Source organism: Biomphalaria glabrata, chromosome 3 (genome assembly GCF_947242115.1).
Source record: "Biomphalaria glabrata chromosome 3, xgBioGlab47.1, whole genome shotgun sequence".
Lineage (NCBI taxonomy): Eukaryota > Metazoa > Mollusca > Gastropoda > Planorbidae > Biomphalaria > Biomphalaria glabrata.
Genome location: NC_074713.1, coordinates 41370416 through 41395991, shown reverse-complemented (window position 1 = coordinate 41395991; position 25576 = coordinate 41370416). Strand labels below are relative to the sequence as shown.

The 25576-nt window shown below is 39.1% G+C and overlaps 1 protein-coding gene across 12 annotated transcripts in view; it reads left to right on the top strand.

The window, feature by feature from the left end:
- LOC106073575 (neuroglobin-like) overlaps positions 1-21058 on the top strand; it is a 254252-nt gene extending 233194 nt beyond the window's left edge. For all 12 annotated transcript variants that reach the window (XM_056025116.1, XM_056025121.1, XM_056025118.1 and 9 more), the window contains 2 exons: positions 17350-17581; positions 19624-21058. In XM_056025116.1, coding sequence (XP_055881091.1) covers positions 17350-17581; positions 19624-19764 — 373 coding nt within the window. In that variant the 3' untranslated portion in view covers positions 19765-21058. The remainder of the gene's footprint in view (positions 1-17349; positions 17582-19623) is intronic.
- The last annotated feature ends 4518 nt before the right edge of the window (positions 21059-25576 follow it).

Genomic DNA, 25576 nt, shown 5'->3' with positions numbered 1-25576 from the left:
CAAGTTAAAATCTGAGTCTTCATCTCTGACAAGGGCCGGATTTAAATATGTAAAGGCCCCCACACTTTTTCGAAACCTTTAATAAAAATCCACTTATGAATAAATAATTTATTATCTTGCCATACCGGGAAGGAAAGACAGTGCTTCAAAATAGGTTCAAATTGTCCTCCGTTAGAAAAGAATATGTAATATGCCTATCTTAGTAACACAAAGTAAATCTTGAGGAATTACGCGATGAAGTAAAACAGGAGAACAATACGAGCACACTAGAAGCGGCCATTTTAAACCACGACAGAGCTGCCAACTGTAAGATTGAAAGTAGTGTCGGTAAAAATGTGGGAACAAAATTAAAATAACCGTTAAGCTGCGACTCGTCGAAATATGGATTTTTTTCCTCTATTGTGGGTCTCTTTCTTGTAAAGTTCCCTTGGCAGTACCCCGCCTCACTTTCCTTCAATGCGGTCCTATCTCTGACCACTTTACGTTTTTAGAGTTCCTCTTATCAGTTTGCTAATTTTTCATCAGGTCAAATAACAACAACGAAAAATCTGGGTGGACATCGATCTCGGAAATGGCTCTAACGATTTTCCAAGAAATTTGACAGTTTTTTTTTTATTTTTGGGAAAAAAAAAATACTAGCTAATAGGCCACACTGGGAAAACTCTGGTTTGACCGTCATGATTCTTCAAGATATACAAATCTTTAAGATTCAGTTTGGTTTGAAGTCTATACAATCTACATGTTGCAGCGGGTATTCCCGCATGTCTTCATTCAAGAGTTCAAGAAATAAACAGACGTCCATGAACATTTGGCGCACCGTCTGCTAAGTCTGGTTCTATAGGACTATCACTAAACTAGCATCTTCTATACCATCTATCTAGATCCAGTATTCTAGTCTAGACTAGACTAGTCTAGTCTTTGAATGCTGCTATGTCTGGATTTGTTTCACCAACTTAAATATGTATATAATAAGGCTAGTCTTCGAGTCCGAAGATTAGTGAGGAATGCAGTATTTCCCATGGCTGCGCAGTCCCAGCTGTGACCTACATATTTTGCCTAATCCAGGGCGAGCATAACCGTTGTCCGCAGGTGGTCGATTTAGATTTTCTTTTCGCCGTCTGCGTTTGTCCTCGGCAGCAGATTTTCTTTTGGTCTCAAATGTGTATCCCGCAGCCTTCGTGATTGACCTCCACCTGTCTCGTTCTGAGGCCGCATGCAACCAGGTGCTCTCTTCCATGTCTGCAAAGGAAATATGTATATACTCCAAGTAAATTTATACATGCACTTAACCAGGATTTTTTTCGGGGGGGGGGAGGGGAGGGGATTAAGGCAGGTAAAAAAATGTTTCCTGTTTAATCTCTCATTCTTGAGTTATTAAGAGCAAAGCAATCGCTCTTACAGAAAGTCATGAAACTTCCTAAAGGAAGAATTGTCTTTTTACAAATCATTTTGTATGTTACTTGTTTATTATTACTATTATTGACATCTCGTCTTTGGGAAATCTTAAAAAGTATAATGTAACGAATTAGTGAAACATTCAATCATTTTAAATTTTAGAATGCATATAGAATAAGAATGGAACTTTTAGCAGCTCCTTCATCTTGGCAGCTTTTAGCAGCTGCTTCATCTTTGCAGCTTTTAATAGCTGCTTCATCTTGGCAGCTTTTAGCAGCTCCTTCATCTTGGCAGTTTTTAGTAGCTGCTTCATCTTGGCAGATTTTAGTAGCTGCTTCATCTTGGCAGCTTTTAGTAGATGCTTCATCTTGGCAGCTTTTAGCACCTCCTTCATCTTGGCAGTTTTTAGTAGCTGCTTCATCTTGGCAGCTTTTAGTAGCTGCTTCATCTTGGCAGCTTTTAGCACCTCCTTCATCTTGGCAGTTTTTAGTAGCTGCTTCATCTTGGCAGCTTTTAGTAGCTGCTTCATCTTGGCAGCTTTAAGCACCTCCTTCATCTTGGCAGTTTTTAGTAGCTGCTTCATCTTGGCAGCTTTTAGCACCTCCTTCATCTTGGCAGCTTTTAGTAGCTGCTTCATCTTGGCAGCTTTTAGTAGCTGCTTCATCTTGGCAGTTTTTAGCAGCTCCTTCATCTTGGCAGTTTTTAGTAGCTGCTTCATCTTGGCACCTTTTAGCAGCTCCTTCATCTTGGCAGCTTTTAGTAGCTGCTTCATCTTGGCACCTTTTAGCACCTCCTTTATCTTGGCAGTTTTTAGCAGCTCCTTCATCTTGGCAGCTTTTAATAGCTGCTTCATCTTGGCAGCTTTTAGCACCTCCTTCATCTTGGCAGTTTTTAGTAGCTGCTTCATCTTGGCAGCTTTTAGTAGCTGCTTCATCTTGGCAGCTTTTAGCACCTCCTTCATCTTGGCAGTTTTTAGTAGCTGCTTCATCTTGGCAGCTTTTAGTAGCTGCTTCATCTTGGCAGCTTTAAGCACCTCCTTCATCTTGGCAGTTTTTAGTAGCTGCTTCATCTTGGCAGCTTTTAGCACCTCCTTCATCTTGGCAGCTTTTAGTAGCTGCTTCATCTTGGCAGCTTTTAGTAGCTGCTTCATCTTGGCACCTTTTAGCAGCTCCTTCATCTTGGCAGCTTTTAGTAGCTGCTTCATCTTGGCACCTTTTAGCACCTCCTTTATCTTGGCAGTTTTTAGCAGCTCCTTCATCTTGGCAGCTTTTAATAGCTGCTTCATCTTGGCAGCTTTTAGCACCTCCTTCATCTTGGCAGTTTTTAGTAGCTGCTTCATCTTGGCAGCTTTTAGCACCTCCTTCATCTTGGCAGTTTTTAGTAGCTGCTTCATCTTGGCAGCTTTTAGTAGCTGCTTCATCTTGGCAGCTTTTAGTAGCTGCTTAACAACTTTCCATCAAACTTTTCCCTCGTGACGTCTCTTGTACGGCTTGTCTCCAGCCTGAAGATGTCCGAAATCTAACGAACTGTCCTGCCCTAAACTTTCGATCATTGCATCAAAATGTTTTCATTGGACGGTAGTCCGTGTTATAATGACAGGACTATGTATACACTCATTCGGTTCTAGAACTGGACGCCCTTTTAAAGCCTTAATCGGTCCAAACAATGCGGAAAATAATGAGCTGTTTAAACAAATTATTAGGATAAATATCTGAGGCTAAACAGTGGCCATCCTGACGAACGTGGAGATAGGGGTTGATAATTGCTCTAATGCCAACTTACAGTCTCTAAAAGTTCATTGACAATTTTTAACGAACTTTGCCTCTTACTTTCTCTTCATGTCTCTTCCTGTTTTTCTCTTACTATGAATTTCTCTCTCTTTCTTTCTATTCATCTTTCTCTATTGTTTCTTTTTGTCTTTTTCTATTTCTCTTTGTTCTCTTTTTCACTGTTTCTCTCTTTCTCTCTTCTAGTCTCTTAATATCAATCTTTTTCATTTTTGTCTTCTTATCTCCCTCTTAATGTCTCTTATTTTTCTTATAATCTCTCTTATCTCTCTTATTTTTTTTATTCCGTCCCGCCCCCCTTTTTTCTCTCTTTCTCTCTCTCTTTCCCCTTCATCTGTTTCCCTGTGAAAATAGTGCATGACTAAATCACAAATAATTTCATCTTATAAAGAAATCGATAGAGAAGAAATTAAAAACACATTTTAAAAGTTCAATGTCGAAATAGTGCCGCAATTAAATGCGTAGGCAGTGGAATTTGAAATTCTATTTGGCGACATCATTCTCTAGACCAAGACAACAGGATAACATCACTAAACAGACACAAGGGGGAGATACGCTCTGATATGTGGAAACACGAGATTAAAATTTCTTCTTGACGCAAGTGTTATTACACTCAGATTAAATTAGAATGACGTATCAAGTACATGTTGAACAGGTGTTTGACCTCATTCTTTTGTTTCCATGAGAAATTGTTCACAAAAGATATAAACAAAACAAATGCATCATGTTATCACAAACACAAATGTCACATGGTTTTTAAAAAAATCTTTTTTTTAAAGAAGTTTCCAGTGTTTTGTCAATGTTAATTTTTGTGTGTGTTTGGATAGTATTATTACAGACTATTTTGTAGACATGTGCATCCTTTCTGTTAAATTTTGCATTTTTTCAAAGGTCTTAAATAGACCTTCCAGACCTAGTCTGTAATAAAACAAATGTTACGTACCTTTTCACATACATTCTGTGTTACACAATAGTAAACATCAGCGTGACCCTGAATTTGTGTCTCACTGTTTTATAGTGATACTATATATTAAATAATATATGTCTCACTACTTGATAGGGACGCTGTATTGTACATATTTTTTTCCTCACAGAGATCATTCACTATATCGTCATTCCCTTTACCGGCATTCACTTTACCGTCATTCACTATACCGTCATTCACTATACCGGAATTCACTTTACCGTCATTCACTTTACCGTCATTTACCGTCATTCACTATACCGTCATTCACTTTACCGTCATTCACTATACCGAAATTCACTTTACCGGCATTCACTTTACCGTCATTCACTTTACTGTCATTCATTTTACCGTCATTCATTTTACCGTCATTCATTTTACCGTCATTCACTTTACTGTCATTCACTATACTGTCATTCACTATACTGTCATTCACTATACTGTCATTCACTATACTGTCATTCACTATACTGTCATTCACTTTACTGTCATTCACTTTACTGTCATTCACTTTACCGTCATTCACTATACCGTCATTCACTTTACCGTCATTCACTTTACCGTCATTCATTTTACCGTCATTCACTTTACCGTCATTCATTTTACCGTCATTCACTTTACCGGCATTCATTTTACCTCATTCACTTTACTGTCATTCAATATACCGGCATTCACTTTACTGTCATTCACTATACCGGCATTCACTTTACTGTCAATCTCTTTACCGTCATTCACTATACCGGCATTCACTTTACTGTCATTCATTTTACCGTCATTCACTTTACCGTCATTCATTTTACTGTCATTCACTATACCGGCATTCACTTTACTGTCATTCACTATACCGGCATTCACTTTACTGTCATTCACAATACCGGCATTCACTTTACTGTCAATCACTTTACCGTCATTCACTATACCGGCATTCACTTTACTGTCATTCACTATACTGTCATTCACTATACTGTCATTCACTATACTGTCATTCACTATACCGGCATTCACTTTACTGTCATTCACTTTACTGTCATTCATTTTACCGTCATTCACTTTACTGTCATTCACTATACTGTCATTCACTATACTGTCATTCACTATACCGGCATTCACTTTACTGTCATTCACTTTACTGTCATTCATTTTACCGTCATTCACTTTACTGTCATTCACTTTACCGGCATTCACTTTACTGTCATTCACTTTACTGTCATTCACTTTACTGTCATTCACTTTACTTTCATTCACTTTACTGTCATTCACTTTACTTTCATTCACTTTAACGGCATTCACTTTACCGTCATTCACAAATACCTCTCAAACAAAATAACGTTTAACTCCCCTCCCCCTATTTTCGAATAATGAATTAGCATCAAACGAATACAAGAAAAAGACAACTTGTAAACAAACTTTACATTTGGTTTTGAACGTTTCCAGTCTGAAGCCACACACTTAGTAATTGTCAGATTTTATAGTGCATTGAATAAATACTTTTATTTACTCACTAGTTGAAGTGAAGGTCAAGGTTCCTCAAACTTTGACTAGTGACACCCTCTAAGACTAGACCTTTTCCCAAAAAGGTCAACAAAACAATCTTGCATCACTCGGGAGAAAGACGGATAGAATCACATTGGCAAAGACGTGAATTATCGAATTATCTTATATATATATATATGGGGGGGGGGAAATACTATTTAAGATGTCAAACAGGGAAAACTCTGGTTTTAACGTTATATTATTCAAAATATAATTAAAATTAAATTTGGTCTAAAGATCTTTATCTTCAACACACCATCAATGAAAATTCCTGAATATATTCACTCAAGAGTTAAATAAAAAAAACAGTCCGACCACAACCAACCAGAGATCAAGACATTAGTGAAGTATTTTCTAAAAACCCAACAACAAGTAGGTCTTTATTCACACAGACGGATCCTGTCAAATCTATCAGAAATTGACTATGTGTGACCATATCCAGCATGTACTCGAAGCTGCCTCTGAAAGGTTGAACATCGTAAAGAAGCTAGCTGGAAGGCTGTAGGGGTGCGAGAGCGAATGTGTTGAGGGTGCTCTACATGAACGTAGTGCGCTCTCAGATGGATTTCAGTCTGGGCATTGCAAGCGTCTCTAGCGTGTCTGTTTAGAATCGAGCCATCAGACTTATTTGCGGTACATTCAGAAGAACGCCTACTGCCGCCTGCGAAATTATGGCCGTTGAGGTTGCGCATAGAGCGAGCTGCCATATTATCTCATGAGAGATATAGACGTCTGAAGGAGGGATGCCCACTCGGAGGTCTGGTTGACAACTGGGAGGGTAGAAGACGTCTCAAGGGCCGGCCCGACTTCATGCATGTCGGAGAGATGAATCTGTCGGTGGAGCGGGCTGCTCTTTCCCCGTCTTGTTCCTTTCCCCTTATGAAGCTTTCGGCATGCCGACGGTGCGGAGGTGGCTACTTGACCCATCGTTGGCAGGGTAGTGTGACCCTAACCGGCGAATACCAGCAGTCAGAGAAGCCATTGCATGTAATGTCAGTATACATGTCCAAGAAGACAACACATATAACAGATCCTAGGGTTCCTCATGGGGTAAACGAGAACAGGTCATTTGAAAAGTTAATGTCATTTTCAACCTTGTAGGATTTCGAGTCACATGCTGGAGCTTTCCAATATTCTAAATGTGTATTGTTCGTCACAAGTATAAGAAAATGTAGACATTGTGCTAAGGGGCTCAGGACCATAATTGAAATGTCCTGAAGATTTCCCAAAGCGCAATTGTCCCGACTTAATGTTTTAAAACATGGGTCTCAAACTCATATCAGCATGTGGGCCATAGTGGAAAGTAACAATCATTCAGCGGGCCGCACCACAAAAAGAGAATGTTTTTTCATTAAACTTTACGAGCACTACTGTCACTGCAGTTAAATGTTAAAATAAAGTTTTGATAATTATTAATTACATTTAGTGTAGTTTATTACATGCACAGTCAGTTTAGTTTACTAAAAAAAGTTGACGTTGTCTCTGTCACTAATAAAAAAGTAGAAACTGTAGTTCCCCCCCCCCCCCCCCCCAAAAAAAAAAAAACAATCTATAATTACTAGGCCTACTGCAGATGGCTCGTCACTCATGTTTCTGTCCACTAAGCTGAGAGCGTTTGGCAGAGACCAGACCATCGACGTTAGGCCTGAAGTTGCGTGTAGTGGCAAGCCGCAAGGTTGCTCTCAGATGCTCATCAGTCAATCTTGATCGTAATGCTGTTTTGTTGATCATTCTGGAAAAAAAAACTGTTCGCAAACGTACGTACCCCCAAACATTGCTAGAATTCTAGCATCTGCGCAGAATAAGTTTGGAAACTTCTCTCTGGGAAGAAACTGGTAGAAATCTGGAACGCCAACATCAGCGTATTTTTGCTTCAGAACAGTGTCACACTGCAGGTCCAGTAGTTCCATCTGGACTTCCTCTGGAACGTTTTTCACGTCAACTGAGAACTGAGTGGCAACAAGGAAAAACTGTGGTTCGAGAGCAGTGAATTGCTGAAAGCGGTGTTCAAAATCTTCCAGTAGTCTGGAGAGGATGTCTACGTAGTCTTTCAGGCGCAGTGGTTCAACCGTAATGCTCTGTAGAAAAGACAAATGAGCCAGGTTTCCATAAGCCAGCTGAGTGGCCCACAAAGTCAGCTTGTATCTGAATGATTTGATGAGGTCAAACATCACGGTAAACAGCTGCTTTGTGCCCTGTAGTTGTGAATTGAGTGCATTGAGATGTTGCGTGATGTCAGTAAGAAGAGCAAGATCCGACAAAACAATGGGTCACTGAGCTGAGGTATGTCTCCGTCTTTCATTGCCATGAACAATGTTATTTACCGTCTCAGTTCAAAAAATCTCTGCAGTATTTTTCCACGACTCAACCATCTGAATTCCGTTTCTAAATCAGCTAGAAATGACACAAACTGTCTGTGGTTGAGACTCCGTGCACGTATGAAGTTCACCGTCTTCACGACAACATCCATCACGTTCTTCATTTGTAGACTTTTGCCACAGAGTGCTTCTTGGTGCAGAATGCAGTGTATGGCTGCAAAAGGTCCCGCCAAGCTGAGCTGATACCGCTTCTCTACCATTAATCCAACAAAACTAACCTTCTCTGAACACATTGCTGGTGCACCGTCCGTTGCCACTGAAACAAGTTTTTTCCCACGGTAGCCCACACCTGTCAATACAAGCTTCCAGTTCTTGAAACACGTCACGTCCAGTCGTCGTTCCTTTCATGGCTAGTAAGTCCAATATCTCTTTAACAATGTTCAAGTTTTCGTCGACCCCACGAATGAATACGGCACAGTATGCGGTGTCTGTTACACCAGTAGACTCGTCCAGTGCAATGGAATATGCTACAAAGTCTTTTGCAGCGGCAATTAGTTGCTGTTGAACATTTGTCGCTGACTCGGTGATCCTGCTTACAACTGCATTCGTTGACAAACTTATGCCTTCGAAGAGTTTCTTTTTCTCGGGGTAGATAATTTCACACGCCTGTAGCATACACTCTTATACAAACTGGCCTTCAGTGAATGGTCGTGATGCCTTTGCTATCATCTCGCTAACAACAAAGCTTGCTTTCACAGAATCTTCGCTTGCAGTGGGCGGACACCTCATTTACTGATGTGTGCAGTTGTAAATCATTTCACAGCTTATATGTGGTCAATGTAAACTTTATCTAATTTTTTTCGAATTGGCGGACGTGGCCGAAGGCCAAGTCTTTGATTAAAGAAAAAAACAATTAAATATTAAATAAAAACAAACAAGATTTTTTCGAATAGAATACTTTTGCATTGTTAGCATATCTATTGTTATTGTAATTAATATTGCTATTATAAAATGTGTAATATGTTAGACTTTATTGAAACGCTGTGCTGACAATCCAAGAGTTACTTTCCTTTAATAGAGTCCATACTTTTAGTTATGAAGCAAAACTATGAAGATGAAAGCCTGTGGTCGGAACGATGTCACCCACACAGAAGTTCCACAAATCTCCACGCAGACGATATATCTAAAGGAATGACAAGTGCCAATACATTTTAGGAACAGCGGCGTGGCAGACTCTGCCAGAGTGGAGCACTGTGTGCTGCAAACTGCCTAAGAGTCGTCTCCACCTGATTTGTTCCTCAGGGTTGACTTCTGAAATTTCACCCATATTTGTCATTAGATTCAAACAGTAGAGGCTTGAATACAGTTTTCTTTCTCCTAGGCTGGTAGCCAGACAAGCCCCTCCAGCCCAAAGCTTACGAATTTAGGCTCCAGTTGCTCGTCTTATCTTATCTTATATATTACAGATGTTACTTCAAAAAGAAGATGATTACGTCCTAAGCCTCATGCATTTAGTCATGCATATTAACCTTTGCCCCTTATCTTATAAGTGATAACAGTTCCGCTTAGACTCAACAGATTTTACTTAAAAATTCCCATACAATAGCCCTTTGGGCCCCTATTGGTCTTGGGGCCGGGCACAAAAAAACACATTGCGCCATGGTTGCCACGCCACTGAAATATGAAAGTATATATCTAATAAATAATGCACAATGGAAGGAGTATGAATGTGTGTTTAAACAAGAAGGCACTACAAATAATAAAAAAATAAAAATAATTTATCTCTATTGAAGAACGAAACTTATGTAACAAATCGGGTAAACCCATTTTAACAGTATTTTATATTAGCTTTGAAAATGTTTACTAGACGGGTAAACCCAATTCTCATTGTATACTTTCCTTTCCGTGTGAAAATTAAAAAGTGTTAAGGGAACACCTCGCCACGTTTAACATAGGCCCAATCCCATGCATTAGGTCAATGATGCACAAACAAAGGCCCGCGGCCAGTATGTACACAATGAAAAAATAATGCTTTCGTCACCAACCCCCCCCCTTACTTTGTCCAAATGTCGCTCTCCACAGTTTGAGGCTTGTCTGTAGAATGTAACTCAACATTAAATCACATAGAACGAATTCCTTCGCTTAACTAACAAAATGTCGTAAATAATGCGGACACATTTTCGGCACTAAGTTTAGTTCTTTATTTTTGTATTCATTTGATCTTTGGCCAACATAAGGCAATTCTAAATGGAAGGTTGGGGCTGGGAAAGGTGCTTTGGTTTATACATCTTGGGTGGGCACTTATTACACCGAGGCCATGTGCAAGATTTATATAATGATAGCCATGCCAGATTTTTGTTTCAGTTTTAGACATTACAGAGAGTATCTTCATAAATGGAGCCAAATCTAGAAAAAGCATATCTATTTATTTTGAAAATCTCTTCCAGTCATCCACGTTTTTCACCATCTTCCACATATCACTCCCCAACATTTCTACATATTGCTTTCTCTTCTTTTTCTATCTTCCTTTTTTCTTACTTCAGACGATGACCCCTATGTGTGGTCGAGATCTTCATAAGCAGCCCGTCATTGTGATTAATTTAAATATGACACTTCCCTAAGGTGGCTCTAGGAACAATTATATAATTTACATTCTATATCTATAACCATGTCCAATGTATGTTATTGTTGCGACATTCTGAATGTCTAAGTGCATAATTAATATTTATAAAGTAAAGTAGCAATTACATGTATACATAAAACACTGAACCATAATCTTCAAATACAAAAACAAAATTTAATAAAATACTCTGAAAGACACAAAAATAAGGACACGTTCCTCGTCCCATATGCTAGGACACATTTGCACAAATGCTCCTTCTTCCCTAGTGCTATTAGAGCATGGAATGGGTTGCCTGAGCTAGCCAGGAAAACCAGTGACTTGGCAGAATTTAAGTCATTGGTTAATATGCAAGACTAGATGCATGACGCATAGGGTGTAATAATCTCCTTTTTTGAAGTAACGTCTGTATAATATAAGATAAGAAGATAAATAATTTCTAACAGGTTTACGTCTCGCTTAAGAGCTAATATGTTCAACACGTGAGACATGAATATAGTTCATCTAATGAATCTTACAGAAGTCCTTGCTCTGTTACCTAGTTAGTGGTGTCCAAGCCTTGCACAGCAATTGATCAATTAGCTAAATACTGTCGTCGCCTTTGTCCAGTGGAGTGCAAATTGAGACACACACACACACACATACACACTTCTTATCTTATAAAGTGCAGACGTTTCTCAAAAAAAAAATATGTATATATTTACGTCCTACGCGTATCTAGTTGTACGTTTTAAAAAGAGACTTCAACTCATTGGCTGATTCAGGCAACCCATTCCATGCTCTGATGTCTAGAGAAGAAGAAATAAATAAAACTTAAGCACAAAGAGAAATATTTGTGTACAAGTACTCAAGTATCTAGCGAATACACTATGATTAGAAACAAAAAGAGATATTTGTGTACAAGTACTCAAGTATCTAGCGAATACACTATGATTAGAACAGAGCCTCCTAGTGCTAACAAAGATAGATGCTTTGTTCATTGTCTCTTTGTTTCAATCCACTTTTGTTTTCACTTTAATGTCTAGATATCGCGTTTATAATTATTGTCTAGAGAGCCATTACTCCTGGGACACACGGGTATTGCCCCCCCAGAGGGCCATTAACGTGAGAATACAATACGCAGCCATCGTGTCAGTTTACTTTTAAACATATGCTGAGTGTAGAGCTAATAATGCATCGTGTGTATTGGTGTGTGTATGTGTGTGTGTGTGTGATTTGAACATTAGAAAAGGTAAAGAGAGATATTGAGATAGGTAGGTTCATGGAGGAACATTCAGATAGATTTATAGCTGAACATTTAGATTGATGATTATCATTCCTAAAGATGTATCGCTGACCACTCATATAAATTTATAGACGAACATTTAGAAAGATTTACAGATGAACATTCAGAAAGATATTTTTATGGATGATTAAACATATACAGTGCTTTTTTTTTTTTTTTTTTAAATAAATAGGTGCCGGTACTCAGTGATTAGGTGCCGGTACTCAGTGATTAGGTGCCGGTACTCAGTGATTAGGTGCCGGTACTCAGTGATTAGGTGCCGGTACTCAGTGATTAGGTGCCGGTACTCAGTGATTAGGTGCCGGTACTCAGTGATTAGGTGCCGATACTCAGTGATTAGGTGCCGGTACTCAGTGATTAGGTGCCGGTACTCAGTAGTTGATTGCCTAACTTTTAGAGAAAAGTAATAATTAGTAAAAATGTATAGTCTCCCCAGGTCAAAAAAAAGGTTAGCACAATTATAGTCCATTATTTACACATTAACATTTACTGTCTCTGTGCAACCTTGTTGTCGCTCTTGCTTAAGGTCCAAACTTTTCAGTGAAGTTAAAACTTTTAAACTAATTTGTTAGTTGTTAGTCATAAAACAATTGTATTCCACTAATATATATTTACCTACTTATAATTGCAAGTATCAGTACTTTTGTTTTATCATAAAAATTGTCTGAGCCTTCTTTGCTTGGATGTAATATGTTTGTCAAATGTAAAATGTTTGTAAAATGTTTGACATGTTTCGGATGTTCCATCAGAAATGAAGATAGTTTACTTCCTAGTCAAAACCTCCCGCAGGACGACTTTGGATGGTAGCGGGCAGGGTTTGAACCCTCGACCGTCGATAAATCCGAACGACAGTCCAGCGCGCAAACCGCAAGACCTGGCAGCTATATAATATTACTAGCATCCTTATAGCAGTGCGGTTTAAATTTCATTTGCCAACACAGGCTTCACTACTTTAGCTTCAGTCAGGAGTTTAACTCAAGACACTGTTAGTGCTAAACACTTTTTTAGACTTTATTCAAGCCTTAGATAGGGAGAGGAAGGGTGTCGTGTAGTTTATTGGCCACTAGTTCTTCAGGTGAAGGGGTGAAGGCGTATACCTGGCGCCACAAAACCAGGAGCTTCGGGCAGATGGAGCTAGTAAGGTAGTTCATCTAGGACTGACTAGGAGAGGGGTACTCTGACTTCAAATCCCCCGCTGCCTTGTGGTACTAAGGCTTCAAGAGACAACCTCGAGGAAAAATCAGGAGTGAAGCCACTTAGGCGTTGGTAGTATCAACTATGAAATTCCCTCCGGCAGCTTCTGCGACTGAGTTGGTGCCAAATGTAACGCGATGCGATCCTTTGGATCACATCAGCAAGGTCGGGAGAGGGATCATGACGCATGGGCCACCCATGACCCCTTTATCTAAGGCCCAGGAATGCACCCCGGAGAGGAAACTCTGGTGCTGCTGCCAAGCGGCTAAAACAACACGGGAGACAACAGTTACGGGTTATAAGTCCAACTTGATTGGCGTAATGTATGGACGCACTGATCAGCTACAGCCCACCTCAACCTGGGCAGCCCCCAGTCAGTTAGGTGCTGATCCGCCAAAGCCTGCCTGCTCTAATGGGTGCTTAGAGTTTAGTTTAAAACGACAAGTAGGCTGAGATAAATACACATGCACGAACTGTTGCCAACTCTTGCCGCTCCAGAATTGGCTTGATCAGTCACTCCAGATTCTGCCCCATCTCAAGACGTAACCAAAGCCAGTGACTCATCTGGGTGCATCCATTGTCTTCCGAGACAGAAGTTGCCATATATATATATATATAGGTTTATAAACGAACATAGAGGTGGGTGGGGGGGGGGGGTACGTAAATAATATTAGAGACTTTTTGTTCTATTCTAATGCTCATCGATTATTGTAAACTTAATTACTGGCTAGGCTCAGTGCATGGGCAAAAGAAAATTACATTACATAAAGATAAATTGAATAAAGTAAGAGGGACACGAGAGAGAGAGAGAGAGAGAGTTAAAGAAAGCAGGAGAGATTTGCCAAACAATTAATTTAAGTTAAACGTAACGAAGATCCTATGTTTCTATTTGGTTTGTTATTTAATTATCACAAATATTGATTCAGTTGTACTTCTTTGTTCAATTTTTCGTCTAATTTGCCTTGCTTTTTACAAAGCTTATATCAACTCTGTCTGCTAAAAATGTGTGCATGTTATTTCTCCCACACCCAATCTCTGGTCAATCTGAAATTTTGCATAATTATTTCTTTGACTTAATTCGTTTTGTTGATGTTTTCAGTTCACTTTTTAAAAACTTCTTGCCATCTTCTTATTGCATGAGTTTTACTTTCAGTCTCAAGGTGTTCTTGGTCAAGGGATAAACTATTTAGTCTGTCATCTCAGGAACTCCGGAAGACGGAATCTTACAATGTGTGATTAAATGAAGCCAATATGTCCTCTCTTTCTCACACATTATGAAAAAAAAAGCTACTTATTGGGCTGGCTACATAGCACTCTTGTCATTGCTGATTTAAAAAAAAAACATTTTTGTCTTGACCTCATTAATGGCTGAAATTTGTAAAGCTTTGTACTGTATAACGTAATAGTATTACGGAGTATGGCAATGCTTATAGCTGAATCGTTTCGTCTCCTTATATCCAACAAAATGGTGATCAACAGCCACATCTCGAAGACATCTACATCTTTAGGTGAAATCATCTAAAAGAGAAAAGTTGTTTTTTTTTTATCTCTGACAACATTAAGTAATCCTTGTGTTACATGTTCAGCTACTTTCAATGGACTGAGAAACACAATCTGATTTAGGTTGAAGATATTTGCTGTTTTTGTTTTCTGTTTGTAGTCTGCTTCCTGTGGAGTCTGTATTTCAGTTCTACTTTCATCCCCTCCTGGTATGACTATGACATGCCTTTTTGTAGTTTACTATCCAGAAAATTGTTTTTAATTGCAGTTGCAGGAATTTGAATAGGATTTTGTCATAACAAGATTAACACTTCTCTACTGCATAGAAGTATTCTCTACTGTTATTCATGATACTCACGTCAGTATCAGACTATGTTGTTTTTTTTTATATAATGTTCCTTATTGTGTCACTCCTTTCATCAAGAGGGTTCTTTTGTCAGACTGTGTCACTCCTTTCATCAAGAGGGTTCTTTTGTCAGACTGTGTCACTCCTTTCATCAAGAGGGTTCTTTTGTCAGACTGTGTCACTCCTTTCATCAACAGGGTTCTTTTGTCAGACTGTGTCACTCCTTTCATCAAGAGGGTTCTTTTGTCAGACTGTGTCACTCCTTTCATCAAGAGGGTTCTTTTGTCAGACTGTGTCACTCCTTTCATCAAGAGGGTTCTTTTGACAGACTGTGTCACTCCTTTCATCAAGATGGTTCTTTTGTCAGACTGTGTCACTCTTTTTTATATCATGTCACTGAACTTGTCAAGTAGTTTTTGGAGATTCAATTTGGCCCTTTAACTGGATATGGTCCTCAATATGTTATGTAGCTAGACATGGGCTCGATGTGACCCTGAAGCTAGACATGGACTCGATGTGACCTTGTAGCTAGACATAGGCCTCGATGTGACCCTGTAGCTAGACATGGGCCTCGATGTGACCCTGTAGCTAAACATGGGCCTCAATGTGACCCTGTAGCTAGACATGGGCCTCGATGTGACCCTGTAGCTAGACATGGGCCTCGATGTGACCCTGTAGCTAGGCATGGGCCTCGATGTGACCCTGTAGCTAAACTTGGGCCTCGATGTGCCCCTGTAGCTATGCATGGGCCTCGATGTGCCCCTGTAGCTAAACATGGGCCTCGATGTGACCCTGTAGCTAGACATGGGCCTCGATGTGACCCTGTAGCTAGACATGGGCCTCGATGTGACCCTGTAGCTAGGCATGTGCCTCGATGTGACCCTGTAGCTAAACATGGGCCTCGATGTGACCCTGTAGCTAGACATGGGCCTCGATGTGACCCTGTAGCTAGACATGGACCTCGATGTGACCTTGTAGCTAGACATGGACCTCGATGTGACCTTGTAGCAAGACATGGACCTCGATGTGACCTTGTAGCTAGACATGGACCTCGATGTGACCTTGTAGCTAGACATGGACCTCGATGTGACCCTGTAGCTAGACATGGACCTCGATGTGACCCTGTAGCTAGACATGGGCCTCGATGTGACCCTGTAGCTAGACATGGGCCTCGATGTAACCCTGTAGCTAGACATGGGCCTCTATGTGACCCTGTAGCTAGACATGGGCCTCGATGTGACCCTGTAGCTAGACATGGGCCTCAATGTGAGCCTGTAGCTAAACATGGGCCTCAATGTGCCCCTGTAGCTAGACATGGGCCTCAATGTGACCCTGTAGCTAGACATGGGCCTTGATGTGACCCTGTAGCTAGACATGGGCCTCGATGTGACCCTGTAGCTAGACATGGGCCTCGATGTGACCCTGTAGCTAGACATGGGCCTCGATGTGACCCTGTAGCTAGACATGGGCCTCGATGTGACCCTGTAGCTAGGCATGGGCCTCGATGTGACCCTGTAGCTAAACATGGGCCTCGATGTGACCCTGTAGCTAGACATGGGCCTCGATGTGACCCTGTAGCTAGACATGGACCTCGATGTGACCTTGTAGCTAGACATGGACCTCGATGTGACCTTGTAGCAAGACATGGACCTCGATGTGACCTTGTAGCTAGACATGGACCTCGATGTGACCTTGTAGCTAGACATGGACCTCGATGTGACCCTGTAGCTAGACATGGACCTCGATGTGACCCTGTAGCTAGACATGGGCCTCGATGTGACCCTGTAGCTAGACATGGGCCTCGATGTAACCCTGTAGCTAGACATGGGCCTCTATGTGACCCTGTAGCTAGACATGGGCCTCGATGTGACCCTGTAGCTAGACATGGGCCTCAATGTGAGCCTGTAGCTAAACATGGGCCTCAATGTGCCCCTGTAGCTAGACATGGGCCTCAATGTGACCCTGTAGCTAGACATGGGCCTCGATGTGACCCTGTAGCTAGACATGGGCCTCGATGTGACCCTGTAGCTAGACATGGGCCTCGATGTGACCCTGTAGCTAGACATGGGCCTCGATGTGACCCTGTAGCTTCGTTTCTTGATGCACAGATCTGGATGTCATCCTAGACATATAATATAAGATGCAATTTTAAACAATGTGTGTGTGTGTGGGGGGGGGTAATGTCTCCTTGTAAACATAATGACGTGGTTTAGAATTATTCAAGTTAGATGACGAAATGTGATCTAGCTTTCTTTTTTTATTTTTCATGTGAATTTTTTATTCGTGAAAACTAAAACCAGTTTTAAATAATTATTTAAGTATTGTTAAAATGATTTCTTAGAATACAATGTCCTGTGTACATCTCTACAGAGATTTCTCATCTCTACTTTCACTTTTTCTCCTGCAGGTTGTTCCGCAGTAATTCTGAACTTCAGGCCATGTTCAAAGGATTTAAAGACATCAAGACGGATAGTGAGTTACGGTCAAACGAGGCGCTAGAGAACCACGCCACCCTGGTGATGACCACCCTGGACGATGCCATCACACACATAGATAACTACGAATACGTCAAGGACCTACTTTACAGGACGTCAGCGACACACACAAAGTTTACGGGGTTTCAACCAGCATACTTCATGGTGGGTTACTTTGATGGGATGATAATAATGAATAGATAGGAACAAGAATGAATGGATGGATGGATAGATAGATAGACAGACAGACAGACAGATAGATAGATAGATAGATAGATAGATAGATAGATAGATAGATAGATAGATAGATAGATAGATAGATAGATAGATAGATAGATAGATAGATAGATAGATAGATAGATAGACAGACAGACAGACAGACAGACAGGACGTCAGCGACACACACCAAGTTTACGGGGTTTCAACCAGCATACTTCATGGTGGGTTACTTTGATTGGATGATAGTAATGAATAGATAGGAACAAGAATGGATGGATGGATAGATAGATAGATAGATAGATAGATAGATAGATAGATAGATAGATAGAGACAGACAGACAGATAGATAGACAGATAGATAGATAGATAGATAGATAGATAGATAGATAGATAGATAGATAGATAGATAGATAGACAGATAGACAGATAGATAGATAGATAGATAGACAGATAGATAGATAGATAGATAGATAGATAGATAGATAGATAGATAGATAGATAGATAGATAGATAGATAGATAGATAGATAGATAGATAGATAGACAGATAGACAGATAGATAGACAGATAGACAGATAGATAGACAGATAGATAGATAGATAGATAGATAGATAGATAGATAGATAGATAGATAGATAGATAGATAGATAGACAGATAGATAGATAGATAGATAGATAGATAGATAGATAGATAGATAGATAGATAGATAGATAGACAGATAGATAGATAGATAGACAGATAGATAGATAGATAGATAGATAGATAGATAGATAGATAGATAGATAGATAGATAGATAGATAGATAGATAGATAGATAGATAGACAGATAGATAGATAGATAGATAGATAGATAGATAGATAGATAGATAGATAGATAGATAGACAGATATATAGATAGATAGATAGATAGACAGATAGATAGATAGATAGATAGATAGATAGATAGATAGATAGATAGATAGATAGATAGATAGATAGATAGAGCCGAGACCAATCGTCATAGAAGGCCTAAACTCTGACCTGTAACGTCGCAACCTGTGGGCAGTGGAGACCAATGGTTCGATGTGGCAACGAGCTCTTGGTCAGTGTTGAGGCCATCTCTAGCGACCAGTCTTGCTTGAACACAGTAGCCTTCTTGTTAGAATTTGTTTCAGCCCAGTTTTATTGTCTTCCTTTAAGGCCTTTATGTTTGACAAGTTTGGGCCGATTGATGTGTGTGCTTGTATGAATGAGTGTGAGGTGGGGAATGAGTGAGCCTGTGTTTTGTGTTTGTAGTTGTCACATATAGATCTCTTTAAAATTGACATGTCAAAAAGTTACAAAATAGTCAGAGCTCTCCCCCAAAACACCCTAAGAGAAGATAGTTTATGTAGCGAGCTGCCTGATCTGGAAAACCACTGTGAGTTCATGTTAGATACTGGACTAGTCACCTGAACCCTAAAACATGATATTGACAGCGCAGAAGATTCTGAGACCAGATCGAACTCGCGATGGGGTTGATAATGTTGAGTTCTTCTTACACGGTTGACGACGAATGCTGACGAGGGTGTCGAGAACGCAACGATTTCCCTTTTCCACATCTAATATCGCAGCCTCCCCCCCCCTTTTTTTTTCCTCACCAGCGATTTGTCTAGTAAGTCAACCCTCACTCTACGAAATCACAGATCAATCAAAGTCGAATTATTCTAAGACGACTTTAAGGATTCTACTATTAGTAATACTTTATTTCCTGGTTTGTTCTTTGTTTATTTCCTGGTTTGTTCTTTGTTTATTTCCTGGTTTGTTGTTTGTTTATTTCTTGGTTTGTTGTTTATTTCCTGGTTTGTTGTTTGTTTATTTCCTGGTTTGTTGTTTGTTTATTTCCTGGTTTGTTGTTTGTTTATTTCCTGGTTTGTTGTTTGTTTATTTCCTGGTTTGTTGTTTGTTTATTTCCTGTTTTTTTTGTTTGCTAATTTCTCATCCCCTTCTTTGATTTGTTTCTTCGACAGCATGTAAAAGAGCCATTCTTAGAAGCAGTGCGGGTGACGCTGGGCGACAGGTACACAGACAACATGCAAAACATCTACACCATTGCCATCACCTACGTCCTGCAGACTCTGAAGGAAGGCATGGAAGAGGCGCTCAAGTAGAAACATCCCCCTCCACAAGCCCTCATTGCTCTCTGAATGCTGGACTCCGACATGGGAGGGCTGCCGTGGCGCATCTACAGGAGCGCCCCCCCCCCTACCCTTCAGTTCCATCTTCCTCTTTTGCAGGTGGTGCCCTGTTTGTTAACACGACATCTGCCTTATGTTATGATATCAACTGACACACAAACATACAAACATACAAACACGTATTCATACACAAACACACACAGACGTCATCATAGTGGAGGTCACGTCGACTTTAACCTCATTATGCTTCATTGATTTTTCTTTTTCTTTTATTTGCTGTAAAAATAATAAAAAAACGATTGACTGACCTTTGACCTGGATGGAAACATTGTGCATCATGTGACTATATTTTTGTTTTGTTAATATAGTGATCCACCTTTTTGTTTTGGATGGCCTGCAATTTAGTTTCCACTTAGTCGAGTGTATCTTTTGTTTTTCTTTTAAAACCAAAATTTGTTGTGGTGTGAGTGTGTTTGAGGACTACTCACGATATATCGAAGACTTAATAATTAGATGATTGAATGGTTAGATGACTGAATGGTTAGATGACTGAATGACTAAAGGATCGGAAGAGGTTCTGATTGTAGACCCCAGTGCTTGTCTTTGGACGAAAGTGTTCTTAGCTGTATACAAGAGTTTGCCTTAGTGAACGAAGAGCTATATTTAGATCTGCAGCAATAGTTGCTCCCCTTTCAGGAAGTGATACATGAACAGAGCGGACTTACAAAGTGTAGATCTTTTCTCGTTTCAATGTCTTTTTTGTTTTTGTTTCAAACTGCCCCACATACTGGGAGGTCTTGACCTAAGTCTGCATGAGCTTTTGTTTATAAATATTTATATAACTATATTATGCATATACATATGTTTGTAATCTATTGTTTGTAGAAAAAAAATAGCTGTTATACGATTGGCCCATCCGTGTGTCACTGAAAGACGATTGGCTCATCTGTGTGTCACTGAAATACGATTGGCTTATCTGTGTGTCACTGAAATACGATTGGCTCATCTGTTTTTCCCTGAAAGACGACTGGCTCATCCGTGTGCCACAGAACTTCCTGTCGTGTCTCCTTGTATCAGTGAGAGCGCGTGCTAGAAAGTATCATTTGATCTTGTATATTATTATTATTATCATTATTATTTTATTTTTATTTCGTTGGTTCTCTTCAACCTGTACAAAGTCCAACTCAACATACTTCATTCTTTAGTTGTACTCGAAGTAACTGTAAAGCAAGAGAATAAAAAACTGATGGTTTAGATCTGTACCTGATCTTTGTGTTTCCTCTTGTTTCTTAGGAGTGAGGTTATCTGTGCAGATTGTGTGTGTATGTGTCTGTGATTGTGATAGGTTATGAATAGGTCAGGGCAGTACTATCTGTGATAGGTCATGAATTGGGGGTTTTAGTCTGTGTGTCTGTGATAGCTCAGGGCTTTAGTGTGTGTGCTCTGTGATAGGTCATAGATAGGGGGCTTAAGTGTGTGTGTGTGTCTGTGAAAGGTCTCCAGCTTACTGTAATACTTTTCATAATTTCTTTATTTTCTATTACTTCGAAATTGTGAAAGTGAGGAGGTGTAAAGAAATATTGCGGATTTTTTTATGCTTAGTATGGCATTCTCATCTTTGACATACTTATCATGACATTCTCATGTTTGACATACTTATCATGGCATTCTCATCTTTGACATACTTATCATGGCATTCTCATCTTTGACATACTTATCATGGCATTCTCATCTTTGACATACTTATCATGGCATTCTCATCTTTGACATACTTATCATGGCATTCTCATCTTTGACATACTTATCATGACATTCTCATCTTTGGCATACTTATCATGACATTCTCACCTGCACAATCTTGTTTTGCTCATCTTGTCTTCCTATTAGCATCCACTTTATTTACTTGCCCTGAGCCATCTTGGATTCTTCTCCTTCTCGACCTGGCTGTCAATGTGTTGGTGTGTCACCTTTACTTTACTTAACATCTACATAGTTGAATTATGGATTCATTTTCTCACTCGTAGAACATTGCATATCGTGTTGTGAAAGTAGATCTTCTGGCATTTAATGAACTATTCCTAGAGGCATATAACAGTGAATGACTCGCTTTTTCATTTTTTAGGCTCTAAATATACCTAATAAGCCACAATTCATAGTTTTGGTAAGGGTGCGGCACTGCAAAGGGAATTAACTAATATTAATGTGGAATACAAATAATCGTTCAAAGGGAGTTAACTCATAGAAAATGTGAGCCAGAAATAGTCTATGGTTGTTGTTCTGCTAAGTCTTAATGATATGCGTTGCTTACCACAAAGTAAATCGTTATCGAGTCATTTGTCTGACATTTACATAGATTCATCTCACCGCGTTTCAATCTCGACATTTTTTTTTATTTTTAGTAAATATTTTTAATGTTGGAGTGTTGCTCGAAGGGAGATAACCACGATACCGCTACCTTCAATCAGCGCAGAGGAAGGAGGGGGGTTAGCAGCTACCGAGTGTACTATGATGATGATAGCTACAAACCAAACAGTAAATATAGAGCAGTGCACCACATACAGACAAAATAGGTGACCCAGTTAATCTAGCAGGATGCCAGTAGGACAGGATAGGTGGGCCTGCATAACGGAGCGTCTTCAAAATGATAAGGCAAAAGATGTTCAGTTCATTTTAAACGACCTATTCACTTGGCAATGTCTTCGGTTCCACAGATATAGATAAAGGGCAGTGTTTCACATGACCACGCAAACCCAGCTGAGACCTGCATACTTTCCCGCATCCCGTGCAGACAAAGCCGTTGTATTATTGTACTGATATATTACAAAGTAAAGACGAGTCAACGAACTAACGTAACAAACTCAAGACAAAACCAAACACGTGACCAAATGTGTGCACCAACTTGAAGACAAGATAAATCGAGTGACATACTTTATATAACACACCTTGAACAAAACAAAATCATTTTATAAACTATATATAAAATATATATACTTAGCATTATAGACGTTATTTGAAAAAACTAACAACAACGAATTATACTGACTTTGGTAAAATTTACAACATTAAGCAAAAATACAACTTAAAGAAAAGAAGTGAAATACAGAAAAGGTTTTTTTTTTAAAGACTTTTTTAAACAGCTGATAAGTATTTTTTATTTTGCTCTTAATAACTAATGAAGGATAGAAAAAAAAAAAAATTTCAGGAACTAATCCCCCCCCCTCCCTTTTTCTGAAAAAAAAATCCTGGTTAAGCAAATGTATACATCTTTTCAAAGTATATATAAATCTAATGATAGGTCTATAGAACCAGACTTAGAAGACTGTGCAACATGGACGTAGCCAAGGGGGGGGGGGGGATCGGAATTTAGAGACTGATTTTTTGCTTTGATTTTTGTTTATTTTAGTTGATATTTTAATACTAAACCATCACTTGTTACAGGTAGGGGTTTTAAACTCAAAACACCCTCTTCTATAAAACAAAACAAAAAAAAAGTAATGCAACCGACAATCCCCAAGTTCCAAAAGCATAGCTAAGGGAGATTTTGATTTTAAACCCCCTCTCCGAATTATACGATTACAAAAAAATCCTCTTCAATGTAAGACTATCTATACATCAGTCACCAGATTCAAGCCAAGAGGAGTTTTGGGTTTAACCCCCCCCCTCCCGCGGGGTTTGCAGCTAAAAACTACCTCTTCAATATAAAAAAGCAAATTACACACACAATTCTATGAGCGTAGCCAAATTGATTCTTTAGTTTAAACCCTCTTCAGTGGGGTTGGAAGCTAAAAAAATACCTCTTCAATATAAAAAAATGAAAATTATTCAAAATGCTATGATCGTAGCCAAAGGGGGTTTTGAGCTGAAACCCCCTCCAGCGGAGTTTTAAGCTAAAAACCACCTCTTCAATATAACACAAGGTTACAAAGACAGTTTGTGTGGAAACACAAACTCAATATCGGCCCCCGAAGTGGCCCACCTAAAGTCTTCACCAGGATTCGAACACGGGACTTCTGGTTCAAAGTGCTTTACCCTTCAGCCACAGCATCTCCATATATTCATTTAGCGTACACTTATATTTTTTAAAACAATAATTATTAACCTAATAAAGAGAAACTAAAAAAAGATTTATTCTTCTAACAAAATTAGATACATTGGCAACACGAAAAAAAAAATTCATGACCTAGCTAGCTACAGTAGTGTGCATATGACTTAACAAAAAGACTTTCTCCTCGTAAACAAAAATGAATATCTAAATTGTCATTTGTCATCCAAACTAGACATAGATCTAACTAGATCTAGACCTAGTTTTAGATCTAAATCTAGATTCAAGATCTAAGTCTAAGTCTAGAACTAGATCTAAGTCTAGATCTACAAATAGATCTAAGACTAGTCTAGAATTAGATATAGAATCTATACATAGAATCTACTATGTCTAGATTAGAACTCGTATGAATTTACACGTTTAATCTTTAGAACTACTAGACCTAGGCCAATGTTATGATCATGAATAGTAGGCCTTTTGTTACCGGGTAATGGTGAACTATATACTGTTCGTATCCGATTCATTTCTTAATGTAATACTACATAAAAATTAAATCTGCACCCCTAAGCTGTCAGAAGATAAGATATTGCCTTAATAATTAAAATTTTGTTCAAATTATAAATATATCTAGATCTGGGCTCTATTTAGTCTTATTTAGACTATCAAGTGTAGTCCCCTATAATGAGGATATGTCAAAACTGCGCGCTATAAAAGTAGTTTGTTATTTTTGAAACTTATAACTACAACGAAGTTCGTATCAAAATACTTTTTTAAAAACAACATTTGAATCAGTATTCTATTCAATGAGTTGGTTAATAAATGGAAAATATATTTTATAATGGTCCATTGACACTTTTACCATCGTGACCTTTGATGCATTTTTTTGTACCAATGCGCGAATATATGAATGAAGAAGTCCATGACCTTTTAAAAAAAAAGGTTACCTCCCTGAAGTTTTTCATTGAAAAGTGGTGTAATTTTTTTGAAAAATCTGCTTGCATATATAGGCTAATTAAAAAATTAGATGGTTGACTTTCGGGACAGAACAAAGTAGCCGTTGCATCAGAACATTGAATGATCTAAAATATCATGATGTCCGATTTTCATTTTCTCTTCTAATCTCTGAGAACTAAATGGGACGGACAGACGGACGGACAGACAGGCCACACAAAACTAATAGCGTCTTTTCCTCTTTCGGGGGCCGCTAAATAGCAAATTGCACACTCAAAATGCTATGAGCGTAACCAAATGGGTTAAACCCCCCTTCAGTGGAGTTTGAAGCTAAAAAATACTTCTTCAATTAAAAAAAAAAAAAAATTACTCAAAATGCTATGATCGTAATTAAAGGGGGTTTTGAGTTTTATACCCCCTCCAGCGGGTTTGAAGATTAAAAATACCTCTTCAATATAAAAAGAAGCAAATTACACCCTCAAAATTCTATGAGCGTAGCCAAAGGGATTCTTTAGTTTAACTCCTCCTCCCTTTCTGCGGGGTTTGAAGCTAAAAAAATACCTCTTCAATATAAAAAAAAAGCGAATTTCGCACTCAAAATTATATGAGCGTAACCAAGCCAAGGGTGATTTTGAGTTTAAAACCCCCTCCTCCAGAGGGCTTTTTGTTTAAAGTTAAAAACCCCTCCAGATGGTTTTAGTTTAAATACCCCCATGCAGAGTATTTTGGGGTTGAAAACCTCTCTCTTCAATTTTTTTTAAAGCAAACTACAGTCACCAAATTCTATGAACG